Here is a 19193-nt window from a genome sequence, read left to right as displayed (position 1 = left end):
CATCACCTATTCACAGGCAAATATATCCTCATGCCATTAAATGACTCTAGTCATTCTTTAAGATGTTACATTTTATTTTTATTTTTTTTTGCCATAACTGTAATAGTCACTTAACGAATATGTATTGATTAAATGTATTAATTAGCTTTCTGTTCATTAAAAGTAATGACTCATCAACTACCTGCCACTCAAACTAATTGCAATCAGCTATTTTGTTTATAATGAGAATTGATTGGAAATGAAACATTTCAGTTTAATTTTATGCTGTACATTATTGACAAAACTCTCGTTTTCATAAAGAGAGAGATGTAATCAAGTCACTACATGTTGCGCAGACAGGGATGACATTGACAGGTTTCTGTTAAAGGATGTGGTTAAAAGAAGAAGGTTTTTTATCTGACGCCACAGTCTGCGTTGAAGGCAGTGAGAGACACTTACATCCCAGTGCAATCATTTTGGTAAGTGCACCATTTTATATATATATATATATATATATATATATATATATATATATATATATATATATATAAATTAAATGTAAATGTGTAGGTTTGGTTGAATAATTATTGTTCCTGTTTTAGTTTCTAAAGTTATTTCTATAAAAAAAAAACAGTTACCACAGACGTTTTCTAATGCTGTGAATTTTTTTTCTCTATTCTCACAAACAACGTAATTAGACCCAAAGATTACAGATGCATTGTTACCTGTTTAACATACAAAAACTAGGTAAACGTAATTCAGAATATTTACAAAATTAAAACATATGTAACCATCAAGTTGTAGGACAGTTTTGAAACGTGTAAATATTTGCAGGATTGCATTCAAACATCTCAGAGTACCTGGCGTGTGGCAGTTGACTGGAGCAGTTTTAAGGAACCTTCAGCACAAACATGTAAACAAGACATGTAAGTACAAGAAGCGGGCCTCGCGCGAGCTAACGTGCGTCGGGCACGCTTCTGCACAACAGAAAGCGTCTTTTAAGCCCTTGGATGGGGCAGTTTAAAAGCCGAAAGAGGTCGCATCTTTCGTAGTTGCAAAGCCTGAATCATGGCACCAGCCGTGTGCAACAAGATCCACCAATGCTGCTCTTTGGTTGAACTTTTTCAGATTTTCTCTGTCTATTTCTTGTCAGTTTCATTTTTGCCGAAAATCCCGAATGCGACTATGATGCAATTGTGGCAAGGTCCTTAAAAAAAGAAATGAATGTAAAATCTCGAAAGAAAGTGACTCTTTTATAAATAACTTTTTTCTCGTTTTTTTCGTTTTTGTTTTTTTAAATGAAATAATTACAACGAATCCTAAATTGTTTTATGATCTGTAAGATGCAAAACAAATAGTATATATGAGAAATGAAACTGTAGCATGTGTGCATGGCAAGAGGAAGGCAGTGGTTATAGAGTGAGACTCCGGAGACGGTAACCAGTTCATAGATAACCAGTGCGTGAGTAACCACTGTAACGATTTATTTGAACAGTACAAGCTCGTCGGTTCGTCTCCATTGTCTAGGCGCAAAACTCAGGCTTCTGTGTTCAGGCTGCTCATAACATCTCGTAGGCTGTGTGTGATTTAAATCTGCTTTGTGGTACGACCCCTGATTTACGTGCCCGTGTGCTTGTGTGGGTGGGTCTACTGGGTCTACAGGAAGACGAGTATATTCACTAATCGCATTCTCACCAGCAATGACTGCATTCCTTTCGCCTCTGTCCTCAAAAAATCATTAATGCTAAATTAGTAGTGTTGAATACATTTCTGTAGAAGTATGTGAACTACAGGTAAGAAATTAGTTGAAAATTAAATAAAAGAAATGTTTATAAACAAAAAGCTAATCGATAACTGTAAATACAAACAAATCAAATCAATAACTGTAAATACAAACAAATAAAAATAACTAGCTGTAATCCACTACAGTTAAAGTTAAAAAGATTGCACACAGATTTTGTATATGTATTTAAATTAATAAAATTCTCAGAGGTGAGAAATCTGATAAATTATTTGTGTTTTACTTCAGTACATTACAAGAATACATGTAAACAGACTAAAATATTTTATACATATGTAATGCACTTTTAAGACAAGACTCTATAGATGAACTAGGCTATATAATGCTAGGGAGGGCAAGAACAGATTTAAACTGCTAAGGAAAGACACAAAATATTAATATTATTTTATATTTATTATATTATTAATATATTATATTATTTATATGAACATCTGCTGTCTTTTCCTTTAAATAGCTTTGTTTCTGTACAACACATTAGTAATTATAAACCCTTGTTTTATAGCTGCAAGTTACTCATTACAGGACAAAAGCAGCAGTAGAAAGATAAAAATTCACATATTCTTTTTTTAAAAGATGTAATGGACACTGATATTTTGAATAATTTAAATAATGATTTCAAAGGTTTTTTAATTCTTACTTTTTAAAAATGTCCTTTTTTATCTTTTATGACAGCCTGACACGTCAGAGGGCTTGTGTTAGGATGTTTCAGCAGGCCTGCTGTGGCTATTGCGTTTAAAACCCGACTTCTGATATGATATTCTAACATTTCTGTGCTGTTCTGATTCTTGGTTTGACTGAAGTAACATGGTTTGCTCACTGAGCAGTTGAGTTGGTCCTACAGAAGCACGGCTGAGGAGAAACACAGTGACAGAGGCCAGACAGTAATCTCTGCTCCCCAGTAAGAATTACAATCATTGCCATGCTTTTGTAGAGATTAAAACTACACCAATACAAAAAATTAATAAATGATTTTACATGTATGTCATATCGCTGTAGTCGTAATCTCAGAAGCTACAGCAGCTGTTTTGTTATTCTATGACAATTTTCATGTTCTGCCAGTGTCAGATTGTACAGCAAAGTTAAATGCTGATGTAAAATGTTAAAGACAAATTTATAGCACTTTTAAGTGCACTTTTATCTAGCAGTAAGCATTGGCACAAATGCGGCTTTTACAAATGTTTGGGTTTGGATATCTAATGTGCAAGCCAAACGGTGACAGCGGCCAAGGAAATGCAACATGGGTAGAGTTAGCGCAGAAACTTTGGGAGCACCAAGACCCAAGAGGGTGACCATCTTCCTTGGCTGGCCAATCTCATACACAGCCCGTGCTTTATTTCATTATATGTTGTCTGAAAGCCACTCTTTCACACACAGCTGTTCAGCCGACTCTAATAATTACTGATACCAAGCATATGCGTCGGCTGGGCGAGAGAAGGAAACACACACTGAGTGAAAAACAGAGTAAAGCCTTTTAGTAAGCAGGTTTTGAGCCTTGAATGAAAGTGTTCTGCTTGTTTTCCCATCAGTGTCATCATGAATAACAGCTGTTCGTTCACGGAGATCGAAGCCATCATGAAGCCCTTGGAGCTGGTGATTTACGTGCCTATCTTTGTATTTGGCTTGCTCCTGAACGTCATGGCGCTCCTGGTCTTCTGCGTGGTGCTGAAGAAGTGGACCGAGTCCTCCATCTACATGACCAACCTGACCATGATGGACCTTCTTCTGCTGCTGCCGCTTCCCTTTAAGATGCATGCCGGGAGCAACAAATGGTCCCTCAACAAGAAGGTCTTCTGCTCGTTCCTGGAGAGCCTGTACTTCATGGGCATGTACGGGAGCATCTATACCATCATGTGCATCTCCATCGACCGCTACATCGCCATATGCCACCCGTTCCACGCCAAGCGAATGCGCTCCAGGACCGCCGCCCGCGTGGTGTGTGCAGCCATCTGGGTGTTCATCGTGCTGGCTATCTCCCCTGTCTACACCTTCCGCACAGAGGTCAAGGAAGACTTCCGCTGCTTTCATGGCTTCTCCGAGAAGGGCTGGCAGCTGGCCATCATCGCCAGCCTGGAGGTGTTCGGCTTCCTGCTGCCTGCCCTGGTGCTGGTGGTCTGCTCGGTGCAGAGCGTGAAGGCGCTGCGCGACACGAAGGCGCGGAGCTCCCCTGAGCGACGGGCCGGTGTACGCATCATCTACAGCAGCATGTGCGCGTTTCTGGTACCCTTTACTCCGAGTCATGTGGCCATCTTCCTGCAGTACCTGGTTCGTAGTAAGACCATCACCCACTGTGCCATGCAGCAGTACATTTCCCTGTTCGTGCAGGTGGCTCTGTGCCTGTCCAATGTGACCTGCTGCTTGGACGCTGTGTGCTACTACTTCGTGGCCAAGGAGGTGCGGTCAAGCAGCAGCGCCATCAGAATGTCCATCAGAAGAGTGACAAGCGTGAGCACATCAGAGGCGTAAGGAAGGCGGGTTTTGCTTGTGAGCTGAGTAACCACAGCAGACTGCTGCTGTCTCTTCTCACGCGATGGGAGTGTGGAGGAACTCCTGAGATGAGCTGTCAAAAGGCCACAGTTCTTATCCACAGAAGTTGTTTCTTTTTATCGCTGATGTCTCGGCGTGAGCCACGTGTGAGACGCAGCGCCGGAGAGATCTGCTCTTCTGCGCCTCTTCAGCCAGCCAGGATTGTTGCAGCTAAGAGCCCATCTCAGGTGAAGAGTGGAAGCTGAGGTTGGCACTGCCACTGGTGAGTGGCGGGGGCCTGGCAGGGTGCCGCCGGTTTCACTCTGTCTCATGTGGTGTGTTACTCCTCACTCTGCCTTTCATAGTTGTGCTCAACAGGGCTACAAGGGCACAGTGGCTTAAGTTGAGCTTCTTTGTCATTAATGTCTCCTAGCACTCCAAAATGTTTAATGTTTTTTTATTTTTCTGTGTTTTTTTCCCAAAGAATAATATTTTGGCATTAAAATATAGCATTATACGGGTGGTGATGAAATATGTTAAATTCAGTAAATATTGCTGAACTGCATGGTAGCTGATGACATGCACCTTACATAAACTCCTTTGAACCAGTGTGCCAGAGAGTAACTGGATTTAATTTTGCATTAGAAATCATTATATGCACATAATACAAATAAATAAAATTAATAAATAAAATATAAGAACAGGGTTGCTGTCAAAGGGTTGATAACTGATTTGTTTAAATTCTTAGCTGCACAGTGACAATATTTATCATGATAGTGGGGTTTTGTGTGTGTGTGTGTGTGTGTGTGTGTGTGTGTGTGTGTGTGTGTACTTAAAAGAAAACTGTCCAAGTGGCCCCCCACACTTGTGTTTAGGGTGGGACTCCACACACCTGTGTTTCATAGTGTATAACTCTTTAATAATGTTTAAAGATGCTAGTGAATCCTTTACTGCAGATTTGGAAATTAAACCTGTTTTCTAACCATATAACAAAATACCATTGTGTATGACTTCTTGGAAAACTCACACAAACACATATACAAAAGTTATGTTTTAATTTTGCTTTATTTTATCATTGTTTATTTATATGTTTTGCAGTATTGTGCATGCAAACAAACACTTATTGTCCAGATAAATGTAGTTTATAATTTCCTATAATTTATTCTTATATAAGACCTTTTCACAGTGCAATGCATTGTGGATTGCAAGGTGGGTATTGGACCAGATAGAGTCTATTCTAACTAGAATGAAAGAATAATTGTAAATACAAAGTAGAATATATGAACGAATATTTTTGAGATGTTCATTAAAACATTATTCGTGTTAAATATTAAAGGATGCTTATCTGATGCAATCTGTTTGTTTTTTTTCTCACCTCTCCCTCTGGAGGCAAGCAGGCCAGGAATGTAAGTGCCAGGTTACATAATAGAACTGTGACAGAGGCGCGGTGGGGCGGGCAGCTCACAGGAACACATTTGCTTGGCTGACAGACGTGGGTGCGCTGGTGTGAAAACTGCGGTGGATCTTAGTCAAGCAGTGCAAACAGAGGTGAAGTTTCCAGCAAAGCACACCATGCACACCTCTAACAGGAGGCACTACACTCTACAGCGCCTCCCTGAGGTGGCACACAGCAAGCTCGCAGGAGAACCAATGCTGCAGTGTTTATAATATAATGTCTATATATATATATATATATATATATAGAGAGAGAGAGAGAGAGAGAGAGAGAGAGAGAGAGGGAGGGAGGGAGAGAGAGAGTGTCACCTGTAATGGTTGCTGTTTTCCCCAGCATTGACTCTTAAACTGTATATATTTTCTATCAATTTAATAATATGTAAAGTTTATTGTGCAATGCTACAGCCGAAATATCCACCAGTTACACATTAATATGTTTATTGTTTTTTGCGCGCGCACACACACACACACACACACACACACACACACACACACACACACACACACACACACACACACACACACACACACAAGCCAAATAGCAAAGTCTTCATCTTTTAACCATATTTGTATACCCTGAGTATAGTTTCAGAATTCTTTCAGAATAAGTTAGCTTTGGCCAGGAGATGGCGCCATTGCATCATGGCTCTTTCTGTATTCTGAACGCGAAAGCAAAGGCAGTTACCACACACTGTACGTGCAGACCTCGATCTGAGGCGGGCTGTGAGTAGACAAAAGCTCGCAGGAGAAGCAGTGCGGCAGTGTTTAGAATATAAACAACTTCTGTGCTAAATCTACACTGACTAATATTTATCGTTCCTTTTTGTTTTACCTTACACAAAAAAAACTCCTTTTTAAAGATGACCAAAACGCAAGAGTTATTTGGTGCATTCAAGCATGTGTGCTCAGATGACCTAGTCTGCTCCACTTTCAGCAGTTTTCTGTCAGTCTTTACTCAGCGAATGACGGGTGTTGCCTCCTCCTGTTTCCTGCACCTGTGAAACACAGAGGCAGGCATAACGAGAACCACAACCACATTCGCTTGCCTCCACATGACATGTCCCTCCTCTCCTCTGTCTCGCCTCCACGCGGCGCGTTTCTCCTCTTCTCTCGGTCTCGCCTTCGAGCTCCACAGCAGATGAACGCGTCTCTGGGTGCACATCTGAAAGCGGCCAGTGGCGACTGCAACCTGACCCACTTCAGGTACCCTCTCTTCAGGATCACCTACAGTCTGGTGCTGGTCGTGGGCTTGCCCCTCAATGCCGTTGCCCTGTGGATGTTCGTATGCCGGCTGGGTCTGCACAGGTCCGTGCCCGTGGTGTACATGGCCAACCTGGCCCTGTCTGACTTACTCTTCACCCTCTCGCTTCCTCTGCGCATCACCTACTTCACCACGGGCAGCTGGACGCTGGGAGACTTTGCCTGCATGGTTCCAGGGACCATGTTCACCGTCAACCTCTACTCCAGTTCTCTCTTCATCACACTGATCAGCATGGACCGGATGCTTGCCGTGGTGTACCCGCTCCGCTCCCGGGCGCTTCGCACGCTGCCTGCAGCCTGGGTTGCTTGCGGGGCAGTGTGGCTTGCCATCACCGCGCTGGCCATACCTGTAGCCCTCAACCACAAGGCCAGCACAGATAAGGAGTGCAATGTGTCCCGCTGCTTCGAGCACTACTCGGACGAAAACTGGCGTTTTGGCTTCAACATCCTGTGTGCCGTGACGGCAGTGGGAATCGTCCTGCCCTTCGCCATCATCCTGGGCTGCACGGTGGCCGTAGTGCGGCAGCTGAGAGCCACAGCATCATCCCTCACAACCCCCTCCCAGCGCGGCATGAACAGGCACAAGATGGTGTGGCTCTTCATGTCCAACCTGCTGATCTACGCCATCTGCTTCATACCTTTCCACGCTGCCTTCATCCTTTACGGCCTCCACAAGCTGCACTACCTGGGCTACAACTTCTTCGACGTGCAGACCATCACCATGTGCTTGGCAAGCACCAACAGCTGCTTGGATCCACTCATTTACTACTTCAGCGCCAAGACCCTGCAGAGGAAAACAGAAACAGCGGAGACGAGAGAGCAGGGATCGTCCCCTATATATTTCTCTGTGTCCTTGAGAGCACTCCTTCAGTGACTAAAAACACTGCCTTTTACCAGCACAGGAGGTTTGAAAGGTTTGGAATTCAACAGGATGTCATGCACTTGTCTATTCCAGAGCTGTGCGCGCTCAGGACGTTCATGTTCCCGCTCCAGGGAGCTTCATGTGTCACACTTTTCCCGCAGTGTTCATCTGGAAAACCTCGGGTAAATTAATCATACTTAAATCCTTCCTGACCTGTGTGCATGTGTTTTGCAGCAGGAAAATTGTGAAACATGCACTTTGTGAGTCTGAGCCTGGCAGGTTACGTAAGTAGATCAAGTAATGTGAATCTATTGTCAACATTTTACTTTTTATTTGTAGTGTTAACAATTAAAAAAAAAAAATTCATTTGCGTCTTAAACCCCCCAAATAGAGTGGAGTTCAGGGGTTTATTGCACTTTGTGCAAAGGCACAGTGTTTCTGTCACATTGAGCCTGTAACATGCATTTGTAGGAAAATAAGTGTAAACATATGCATTCTTATTTGTAGGAAAATAAGTGTAAACATATGCATTCTTATTTGTAGGAAAATAAGTGTAAACATATGCATTCTTATTCTAAAGTGCTTTCTTATGTACCCAGTGTGTTGTGTACCTTGTAAAACTGTGCAGTACATTTTGGTGGTCTAAGTATGCAGTACTGTTTCGCTTACCTGGATTTCTCCTTTTTTGTTGTTATTTACCAGCAGAGTAGACAGAGATGAGAACACAGATTTCTAATATTGAATAATATAGTTCCTCATAGATCCCCTGACTGTGACCCCATCAATCCTTTTAATAGGCTAGTAGAAAAATCCTCCAGGGTCAAGGGTCACAGTGTATACGTGTTTATGCAGGACAGTAGTACACAAGGATCTTCCTCGGTAACAAACACCTCCACGTCTCGCTGAGCTATTGCACTGCACTGTGCCACCAGGCAGTCTGGCACTGGTAAAGAGTACTGGGACTGGTACTAGTTATGATACTGGGATAGCAGCCAGTCTGTGAATTAGTCTATAGTCTGAATTTCTGAGTTGCTGTGAAGTTTGGTTATTATTGTTGTTAATTTGCTTGCACAGTTTTGAGCATTACAAAGATACTGTGTGTACTAGTAAACAAAATGTAGCCTAACAGACCTATGTGTTATTGAGGGAAACCACCATGTGGCTTTGATAAACTGCTGAGAAGTGCATACTGCTCATGTTGGTGCCATTTGTCTAATATACAAGGGGTTTCATTTTGCCCTCAAACAACCTCAGCTTAAACATTTAAGTTTTTTAGGGTTAAAATTGAGAAGCAGCACCGCTTACGTTCCAAACCACCACTTCGCCATGCAGTTATTGTACAGTGTTCTCATACCGAGTGTTTATAGTGTAACAAAACACACACTTCATCTTGATTTTATATATTCTTCAATAAATGATTTTTACTTGTTGCTACTTGTTTCCACCATTTTAGCAACAACAGCACTGTACAGCAGTGTACATCTTTTCTGTTGGGTTTCCTCCCAAACCAAAAACCAAAAAAACCCAAACAAATTCAGAAGGGAATTCAATACATACAAGCCTCAAAGAAGAGGAAGTCATCTCACTGGCAGCTAGCAAATACACCCACTGCAAACATATGAAGTAGCAACTACAACTAACCAAAACTACAGCCTGCAATAGAGGCTCCACCCACTGTCACAGTCTGTGGTTACAGCTACACCCTGTATCACACCTGTAGAAGCAGCTACACCCTGTATCACGCCTGTAGAAGCAGCTACACCCTGTATCACAGCCTGTAGTTGTGGCTACACCCACCGTCACAGCCTGTAATTGCGGCTACACCCTCTATCACAGCCTGTAGTTGCAGCTACACCCACCATCAGCCTGTAGTTGCGGATATACAAGCTAAAGCACATGTGGGATAAGATTACACAAGGTAGAGTCAGTTCTGAGGTGGTTTGTTGTATTAACCACATTCATGGTATGTTATGTCAACATGCATGAACTTTCTAGGTTTCATGAATTATGTTATTTGATTTTTATGCGATGAATCCACTGACTGCTAGTCTATCTTTTTGTCTTTTTTATCTAATCTGTGGGCTACTGAAGGGAAGATTTTAGCATTTTAATCAGCAGGTTAAGCTTGCCATTATACCACATGACTCATAGTGAAACCCTATTGCAAAACACTGTCTCTTAGAATAAGGTAGGGGTAACCAGAAGGTCCAACAGCTGCCACATAGAAGGTAGATGGGACAAGATGCCTCAGTATGCACACAGTCCCACGGAGGAGCCCCAGCTCTGTGAACCTTTATTTCACCCATTGTTATGGCTAAAGTAGAGACGATATTGTGTCTAAAAGGATCGGTTGAGATTAGCCAAACTGTATGAAATGGCGTGCACTCACATCCCCGCATGCTGGGCACTGTAGCGACCTGCGTTTCAAAAAGACTACCAGCACTGCACACAGTAGACAATAACTGCATGGACCAGATATGGTGCAGCAGATAACAATGAGCGCAGCAGAAGCACAAAGGCCACACGTGATGGTGAAACTGTGTGGGCGGCTTCTAGAAACCCCCAGAGGGTCCTGCCTGTGCACTTCTGGTTCAGGAAGTGGCGCGTGGCAGAAGCTTTCTCTCGGCCCTTTTCTCAGCTCGGTTCCCTCCTCTCCGTGGGAGGCTCAGTGTTTTCAGCTCCGCTCCAACCACTCGGCACAGGTCTGCTTCTGTAGGGTTCCTGTTAGCCGGTAAACACCGGGATTTGACTAGCAAAAACCTCCCATAGCACTGACGCCATGAGCAACATCAAACACTCTACTGTTCCAGCGTTCCAGATTCAGCATCCCACCATACTACCGGTAGTTTATGGGGACTTTATCCACGTCTTTGTCTCTTCGACATTCTGCAAGCTTGATAAACGCTGTAGAAGAGAAGCAGAAATGCAGGAAGTTTTGGTAGGCTAATGACATGTATCCTCACTCAAACCACAGCCGAGTCTGTCTCAATCGTGTGTAAAGATCCTTGTTACGGCAATAACCACTGAGTGAAAGAGCAGAAAGGAAGTGGTTATCAGAGGACACGAAGACTGAAACACAAACGAAGGACACTGACCAACTACCAGTATGCATAATTGATCACACTATGGTCTCTGTGTGATACTGTAAAGGAGTGTCCACTGGTTCCTTACTGAACTGTGAAGTTCTTGTGTTCAGTTTCTGAGATTGTTAAAAGTAGTCAACACCGCCCACCAGAAATACATGCAGTCCAGAAGCAGAGTTTACTGAAGAACGTGTTCTGGATCATCTGTCTTTTTTAAACCTTTCTTGTTGCTAGGGCTTGGACATCAAGTGGAAATATTCTTTAGCCAATAGATAACATTCGTTGGTTTCAAGAACCTGCTGCATGCACAAGTTCCTATCACACTCACTAAAGTAGGATATGAGTTGGTTAGCACATTAGCACTGAGCCAAGTGTTTCTGTGATGTCCTGAATTCATCAAAACAGTACTGGCAACTTTGGTTAATACCTTTATCGCTCAGAAACTGCTGAGTTGTTTTTTTTTTTTAAAGGCGTTAGCCTGAGTGCAAGCAAACGTTTGAAGGAAATAAAGAATAACAGAACTGTGAGAGGATCCTGGTGAAGGAGCAGAATAAGCAGTGGTGTGTAATGGAGCTTCGCAGATAAAAATCATTACACACAGGAAACTTTTCAGTATATTTCCTTCCTTTCACATGTTTCTTTTTTACACAATATCAGACTTTATAACAGTAGGGCTACATGTGTAAATGTACTTTCTCTCTCTCTCTCTCCCTCCCTCTCTCTCTCTCTCTCTCTCTCCCTCCATCTCTCTCTCTCTCTCTCTCTCTCTCTCTCTCTCTCTCTCTCTCTCTCTCTCTCTCTCTATATATATATATATATATATATATATATATATAGGGCTACATGTGTAAATGTACTTTCTCTCTCTCTCTCTCTCCCTCCCTCCCTCCATCCCTCTCTCTCTCTCTCTCCCTCCCTCCATCCCTCTCTCTCCCTCTCTCTCTCTCTCTCTCTCTCTCTCCCTCCATCCCTCTCTCTCCCTCTCTCTCTCTCTCTCTCTCTCTCTCTATATATATATATATATATAGGGCTACATGTGTAAATGTACTTTCTCTCTCTCTCTCTCTCTCCCTCCCTCCCTCGCTCTCTCTCTCCCTCCCTCTCTCTCTCTCTCCCTTCCTCCCTCCCTCTCTCTCTCTCTCTCTCTCTCTCTCTATATATATATATATATATCCCTCTCTCTCTCTCTATATATATATATATATATATATATATATATAGAGAGAGAGAGAGAGAGAGAGAGAGAGAGAAAGAGAGAGAAACATCTAAGGAGATTGCTGAAACTACTAAAATCAGATTAAGAACTGTCCAATACATTATTAAAAAGTGCAAGGGCAATGCGGAAATATCATCTTTGAGGAAGGAATGTGGTCAGAAAAAAATCTTGAATGATCGTGATCGGTGATCACTTAAACGTGTGGTGAAATCAAATCGTAGAAAAACAACAGCAGAACTCAAGGATCTGTTTGCCATATTACGCTCACTACAGAGTAAATTTGATCTCACAAATACACCTGAGATGAAACTCATGAATAGCAAAACTGTCGAGGAAATCTGTGCGTGCTCATTAAATGATCAGATGTGATCATGTACAACTCTGATGAAGGTTTTTCTAAATATTTAATATCAAGAGTTGTTCATAAATGAAATTAAGATAAGATTAGGGTTGTTCCAGAATGTTCTACAAGCATAATACCTATCAAAACTGACACATCTGTGAGATGCATAGCACAAGATCTTTGTTCCAGGCAGTTACAAACAAGCAAAACAATACTGCCTCCAACACAAGGAACACACCCACACATACACACACCCATTATTTTGGGCAAAATGCAGAAGTTACAACAGAAAAAAGTTAATGCAACAGACATTTAAAGCTATCCTGTATATATATACAGCATTTTGCTGACACTTATTCAAAGCAACTTACAATTATGACTGAACAATTGAGGGGGCCTTGCTCAGGAAACCAACAGTGGCATCTTGAACCCACAACCTTCAGATTATAAATCCTTGACCAATGAGCCACCACGCTACATAAGGATGCAATTCCAGATTAGTGGGGTCACTAACTGATGGACATCTGGACCATACTTGGGAGAGAATTCAGAATACACCATAAATGACCACTACACTGTGTGCAGACCAACACTAATCAGCATACAACCCAGGTGGGACTTGAACCCACAATCCCCAGCTCCGGAGGCTGATGCCTTATCCATTAGGCCACTGGGCTTGCATCTTATGGACACGCCCTTGTGACTTGGAAGGCCAAAATATATATGTAGCCACAAAAAAAGAACATTTGGTAACATTACAGTGGTGCGCCAGATCTTTGGCGACTTAAGGTTGCAGTAAAAGTTAGGAGAAGCAGAACTTTTTCTCCTAGACCAAGTGGAACAACCACATTTGCTTTTGTAATCGGTGAGATGCTGTTTCTGCTGTTATGGAAGTGCTGACTGATCATCTGCGCAGCACGTGACATCTGTGACAACACTTGCAAGTAGTTTTACCCACTCATCAGCGTTTTCAACTGGCCTCGTTCAAAGGTTTCTCATCTGTGACAAAACAGCCAAAAAATAAGTCCTTATGTGAGCCCATTGTCAGAACAAATGCATAAAAATATCACCACATTGTCACATATTGCACAGGCAAACATAAAGAATCCTGTTCACCTAATAAGCATAATGAACTCTAAATGAAAAATGATCAAATAGAACTTATCCGTCTGTAATGTCTGTATATAAGGTTACCACCATTTCCAACATTGTTGACAAGAGAGGAAGTATACTTCCTCTGAGTGTATGTCCAATGAGGGGATGTCAAAATGTCACGCCCAGGTTTTGAAAGACTAGATGTCACTGTGGGGCACAACAGTGAAAGGCAAACCCTAAACATTCTCAACATGACACGTTTCTGTTTTTGGCTGTGTGAAGTAATTAAAATGTATTATTTTTACCACCATAAAGTAGCAAACAATATTTATATATGAAGTACTGCTCATGGGAGATGAAGAGTCAAATTGCTTTCTAGTCCTCAAACAAACCTGTTCGTACTCTACAGAGTGTCTACCCCAAACTGAGGTGGCCATGTTTAAAATAGATTTAGTACAAATCCCCTCTGTCCTGTCTACTTGAAGTAGTAGAGGAGGAGGTGCATGTGGAGGATGAGTGTGGTGGGGTGTCTTGGAATTCCTCCTCTCTGAGGAAGATGATGACTTTGAGGACTCCCCATCCCCGCCAATTGCTACATTCCCTGAACTCCTGAGGGAGGTTGCAGTGTCATAGAAAGACAAACCTTTCACTGGCAAAACACCCACTCAAGGAGGGTCTGCTCAACAGCCTCAAACTCCACTCTGCCCTCCAAGGTGGATTTCAGTCTAACATGACAGTGCAGTAGCACTGTCAATTATGGCTTTTAACACCATTTCTGTGCTTACAGCCTGCCAGGTGCACTGCAGGAAGAGTTGACCAGGTTCAGGAGCAGTGGAAGAAATCTGTGTGATCACTCCCTCTGCCTCCAGAGATGTGTGGTCCAGATTGCACGGAATGCCTTGCCCACTGTGGTCATTCGGCAGACAAGTCAGTGGCGTAACCTGGCACACCTCTCAGACAGGGAGAGCATGTTTGCACCGGTTGTGCCACAGGTCATTTTTGGCCCTGCTCTAAAGCTCATACCGAAGAGGTGTGAAGAGAAGGAGAAGGACAATGAAGCCCCGTGGCTGCGCTTGCCAAGGAAAAACACAGCCCGATCCCTCAGCCCCCTGCCCCTATCTAGCGCAGACAGTTGGTGCAGGCAGTTGGCCACCTGGTCTCGAGCAACCTTAGCTACAGCCAGGTCTGGCAGGTCTCATTGGAGCCCAGAGAGTCATGCTGCTTTGTCCAGGATGCCCCAGGGCCAGACAGGCCCCCAGCAGCTCAGCCGCCCCCCCCCAACCACCCTCACAGGTACAGAGAAGAATCTGCCTGAGGAAGTCTTCATGGTGGGGGGCAATCTGTCCCCTGCTCTAGGGCTCTCACCCAGCAGTTCTCCATCTGGTCCTTTCGCTCCGCAACCACAGGAGGGCACCAATGCTCCATGGACAGGCAACTGGAGAACCTGCGTCGCATCATGCTGGGCACTAAAACAGTGCAGTACGGTTACGGGCTGCAGTTCGCCCCACATCCCCCACAGTTCAAATAGATTATTCATTCCCGAGTGCGTGGAGCATTAGCCCATGTGCTGCAGGAGGACATTTCTTTGTTGCTGGAGGAAGGAGTTATAAGGGTGGTTCCATCCAAACACAACCAGAGCCAGAATGTTGTTACCCCAAAAAAGGGCACCCAGGTGCTGTGGCCCATTCTAGAATTCCATGCTCTGAATAATTTTACAAAAGTTCAGAGTGCTCACTTGCTGAGATTTGTATATCCAGGCGATTGGTTTACATCAAACGATCTGATTTTCACATCAGTGTAAACAGGAGGTTCCTTAGCTTTACCTTCATCGGGGTGATATATGAATATAAGGATCTCCCATTCTGCCTCCACCTCAGTGTGAGGGTGTCTACGAAGTGTACAGAGACAGCTGTACCTCCTCCTCCTCACTGTTCATAAACTACTGGCTTATTGCAGCTCAGTCAGAAGGCACTATGAGGGAGCACACATTAATGTCTGATGGAACTGCATTTCGAGTTTTAATACACAGTGAAGAGTGAGATAATTCCCATCCAATGCATATCATACCTGGTATTGTCACTAGACTCAAGTGAGGTTCAGGGCAAGCTTGTTGGCAGAGAGAGCAGGAACGATCATGAGGTGCCTGGAGGCATTTTGGAGGAACTACCTGGTCTCTTTTCATCTGTGTCTCAGATTGCTGGGGATGTCATCCCACTCAGCTGCCTCTCCATGAGAGATTTCCAATGCTGAGTGGTTGTGCTCGGGCTTGACCCATGGTATCATTCTTGACTGAGAGTGAAAGTAACAGGAACAGTGGTGTTGGTGCTCTGTCAGTGTAAGCACATGTGCTATGTGACCTGGGCTGCCCCTGGGCATAGCACACACCAGAAAGGTAGTGACAACAGAGTTCTCGCTGTCTGGTTGGGGGGGTACTCATGAAGGCAGAATGATGGAAGGCAGTTGGTGTGAATCACAGTTTGTGTGCCTTGAACATAAAGTGCCAGAAAATTTAAGCAGTGCACCTAGTGCTGAGACTTATCCTGCCCGTTCAAGCAGTCAAGCAGGACTTATCTTGCCCGTTGCCACTGTTGGCCCCTGAACAAGGGCCTTACCCTCAATTGCTCAAACAGTCTGTTCAGTCTGAATTGTAAGTCACTTTGGATAAAAGCATCAGATAAATGCTTGAAATGTAATGTAATGTAATGCCATTTTTGAAGAGTCATCATGTTCTCATGAAGACGAGAGGGGTTTAGCTGATTGATGCAGGGGTTTAGCTGATTAGTGCAGGGGTTTAGCTGATTGGTGTAGGGGTTTAGCTGATTGATGCAGGGGTTTAGCTGATTAGTGCAGGGGTTTCGCTGATTGGTGTAGGGGTTTAGGTGGTTGGTGTAGGGGTTTAGCTGATTGGTGTAGGGGTTTAGGTGGTTGACACAAATGCTGGCAGAAAAGGGTTACATCGGTATCCTAAAGTTCACAAAAGGTTTTAAGGCTGTCTTTCTCAAGCCCATCGGTCATTTACAATACAAGAGTCAGTGCTATTGTTTAAAAAATACATGTAGTACAATTGATTTCTATTTATTATGATAAATGTTGTTTTGTTTCATTAAGTTTTAGTTGTGCTGTTTATTATCTTCACCAAATAAGCCGACATTTTCAGAATACACTTTCAAAATTGGTGGGGACAAAATCAGACATTTCAGATAGTGGCGTGGAGACATCTTCAGTGTCGCTAACATAAATTATGGCAAGTGAACAGTGAACACATCGATCATTTGGTAACACAAAAATTGCACAAAAGTGTCTGAGCCATATAATGTGGCAGAATTATACTGGTGCCTAAATAGAGATGGGATTTTGATGTCAGCCTAGTTAATAACACTGCGCAGCTGGCTAGCTAATTAAATGTACATGAGTTAGCTAGCTACTAAACTGAAGTGCTTGGCTAATGAGACCTATGCTATGCTAGTTATGCACTCATAAAATTCATGATGTGTGGGTTCTTCTGATGGTAGGCAGTGGACCGTACCATTGTGAGGCATATGACAGAGGGAAGGCAATCTTCGAAACCTAAAAACAAATGTTTTTTTTTTCTATAATTAGTGCAAATTCTTTCCATGCACATTACAATATAGTATTTACAAAGATATAGTTACATTTGCAGTTATTATATTGTGGGGACAACTCTCTGTTTTTTCCCAGGAATGGGTGTATCCCCCTTGTCTCCGTTGGCCCTCCCGAATGATGGTAATGTAGTCAGTAGTCATCCCGTCTGAGGACCTGTGTGGATGAACTGGAACAATAAACAAGTGAGGGGCATGTGACGAGAAGTGTGATGGGGGGAATGTTTGGAAACGCTCCTGGCTGGGTGCCGACCACGGCATTAACAGAATGTGGTTAAGCACTTGAGAGAAACAACTATAAATAATTAAGAATTATTCATAAATGCCCTAGCTCATTTCTCAAAAATGAAGGCATGACTTCGGTGACTTTGGTAATGGCAGAAAATTGGTCTCTTCTGGACACTGTAGGTCCTAGAGGCGTGGCTTTGTACTGTCCAAGTGTAGTTTTCACCCAACTCATAGCCAGAGGTGGAGGCTTGTGAGTCTTGGCTCATGCATGTTTAAGCAGGTACTTCCACTGTTCACAGGAGCTTTAATGTAATGTAGATTTAATGTAAACTTTTGTGTAAACTTTAGTGTAAACTTTAGCAACACAGCACTTTTTGGATCTCATGTGTATAGGTGTGTCTCTTGTGAGGCTGTTCAAACAATAATGTTCAAACATCTAGCTCCCAATCCTTCATGGCCAGTTGTCTGATGGTGTTTGACACCTTTAAGCACGTGGAATGTCCTCTCATTTCGTGTTCATTTATTACGGTAATAAAGCTTTCCTCAGACCTGCCAAAATGGTGCTACTGTGAGCGTACAGTGAACGTAAGAGCTGCTATATTTAGAGAGTACTTAAAAAGTGCCGCACTGATGTGTCAATAAATAATTAGAAGTTGTACAACAAAGTCCGTCTTTTTCTTACACAACTTCAGCGTTTGTGGGCCACTCTTGCTTGTGTGTGCGGCCAAAACAAAGACGCGAAGACTTCACTGAAGACACCAGCTATTCATCTGACAGGCACCTCATCAGCACAAAGCCATGAATGGTTCACTGTTCAAACTGAAGTTTTCATGTTGGAACCAAGAGAATGGATCCACGGCGACTACTGGTGAATCAGCACACACACACACACACACTCACACACGCACACACACACACACACACTCACACACACACACACACACACACACACACACACACACACACACACACACACACACACACACACACACACACACACACATACACACACACACAGACACATCTCTGCTGAGCTCACACGTAAGCTGTAGTTCAGAATCGGGCTTGAAGCAAACCTAAATCATTTAGATACTCTTATGGCTGAAATATAATCCTATATTATATGCTGTAAATGTAGATATTTATATTAACATTTAACAAACATATTTTTCTTTGTGCAGAGAGTTGTGGGACAGTCAGCTATACAGGTAAAATGACCATATGTGGGTGTAGAGTGAAACCAGTTAAACTCCTGTGCACACACTACTTTCACATAAATATCAAACACTTGCGCATACATATGAAACATTTTCACATAAATAATCTACTACTTATATGTGTATGATATCTTACATTTGCATATACATACACATGTACATTCATTCACTGATGCGTAAACACAACTATGCTGGCGTGTATGTGTGTGGCCGAGTGTGTATAAAACAATTTTCAGTGTGCCTGGAAGTAATTTCATTGTAACAGGAAGGCAGATATTTAACATTTGAACAGCATCTATACGGTGAAGAGAGGTCTCTAAAAAAAGGAAAAACATTGTTATGTCTGTGTCTAATTCTGATTAGATTAAATTAAATTAAATTAGAAATGATGGAATTTTACACTATGTAGCCTGTACACCTACTAGCAGCGATGTAGCTACATGTGAGCTTCTCACTATCCTCCAGTTGGCTTATGTTATGTGAGAAAATATTCAGAACATATTAGAATACACTACCAATATCAATAACATTCATTCTAAATATTTATTAAGGTAATGTAGCACATAACCTT

General features: G+C 42.7%; 2 protein-coding genes and 1 non-coding gene across 5 annotated transcripts; 2 read left to right on the top strand and 1 right to left on the bottom strand.

Annotated features, from left to right (window-relative positions):
• Positions 1 to 416: 416 nt before the first annotated feature.
• LOC113590462 (G-protein coupled receptor 55) lies at positions 417 to 5791 on the top strand. Of its 3 annotated transcripts, XM_035528429.1 has the most exons (5): positions 417 to 458; positions 678 to 726; positions 814 to 905; positions 2581 to 2678; positions 3307 to 5791. In XM_035528429.1, exon 5 carries the CDS (start codon positions 3314 to 3316, stop codon positions 4241 to 4243), a length of 930 nt encoding a protein of 309 aa, XP_035384322.1. In that variant the 5' UTR covers positions 417 to 458; positions 678 to 726; positions 814 to 905; positions 2581 to 2678; positions 3307 to 3313; the 3' UTR covers positions 4244 to 5791. The 3 variants fall into 3 exon arrangements, with proteins under 3 accessions (XP_035384322.1, XP_035384323.1, XP_035384324.1); XM_035528430.1 differs by lacking the exon at positions 2581 to 2678; XM_035528431.1 differs by lacking the exons at positions 678 to 726; positions 2581 to 2678 and having other exon boundaries at positions 426 to 458.
• Positions 5792 to 6497: 706 nt separating this feature from the next.
• lpar5a (lysophosphatidic acid receptor 5a) lies at positions 6498 to 9005 on the top strand. The gene has a single exon (XM_027030608.2). The coding sequence runs from the start codon at positions 6756 to 6758 to the stop codon at positions 7830 to 7832; it is 1077 nt and encodes a 358-aa protein (XP_026886409.1). The 5' UTR covers positions 6498 to 6755; the 3' UTR covers positions 7833 to 9005.
• Positions 9006 to 13066: 4061 nt separating this feature from the next.
• trnar-ccg lies at positions 13067 to 13139 on the bottom strand. The gene has a single exon. It is a non-coding gene; the product is annotated as a tRNA-Arg (tRNA).
• Positions 13140 to 19193: the final 6054 nt, after the last annotated feature.

The sequence above is a fragment of the Electrophorus electricus genome, chromosome 7, assembly GCF_013358815.1.
Source record: "Electrophorus electricus isolate fEleEle1 chromosome 7, fEleEle1.pri, whole genome shotgun sequence".
Classification (NCBI taxonomy): Eukaryota; Metazoa; Chordata; class Actinopteri; order Gymnotiformes; family Gymnotidae; genus Electrophorus; species Electrophorus electricus.
The sequence above is the reverse complement of the archived record's forward strand: the minus strand, read 5'-3'. Positions and strand labels throughout refer to the sequence as shown.

What these genes read in the sequence shown, in the direction of transcription:
- LOC113590462 (XM_035528430.1), top strand. Translation starts at nt 3,314, where the DNA reads ATGAATAACAGCTGTTCGTTCACGGAGATCGAAGCCATCATGAAGCCC.
- lpar5a (XM_027030608.2), top strand. Translation starts at nt 6,756, where the DNA reads ATGTCCCTCCTCTCCTCTGTCTCGCCTCCACGCGGCGCGTTTCTCCTC.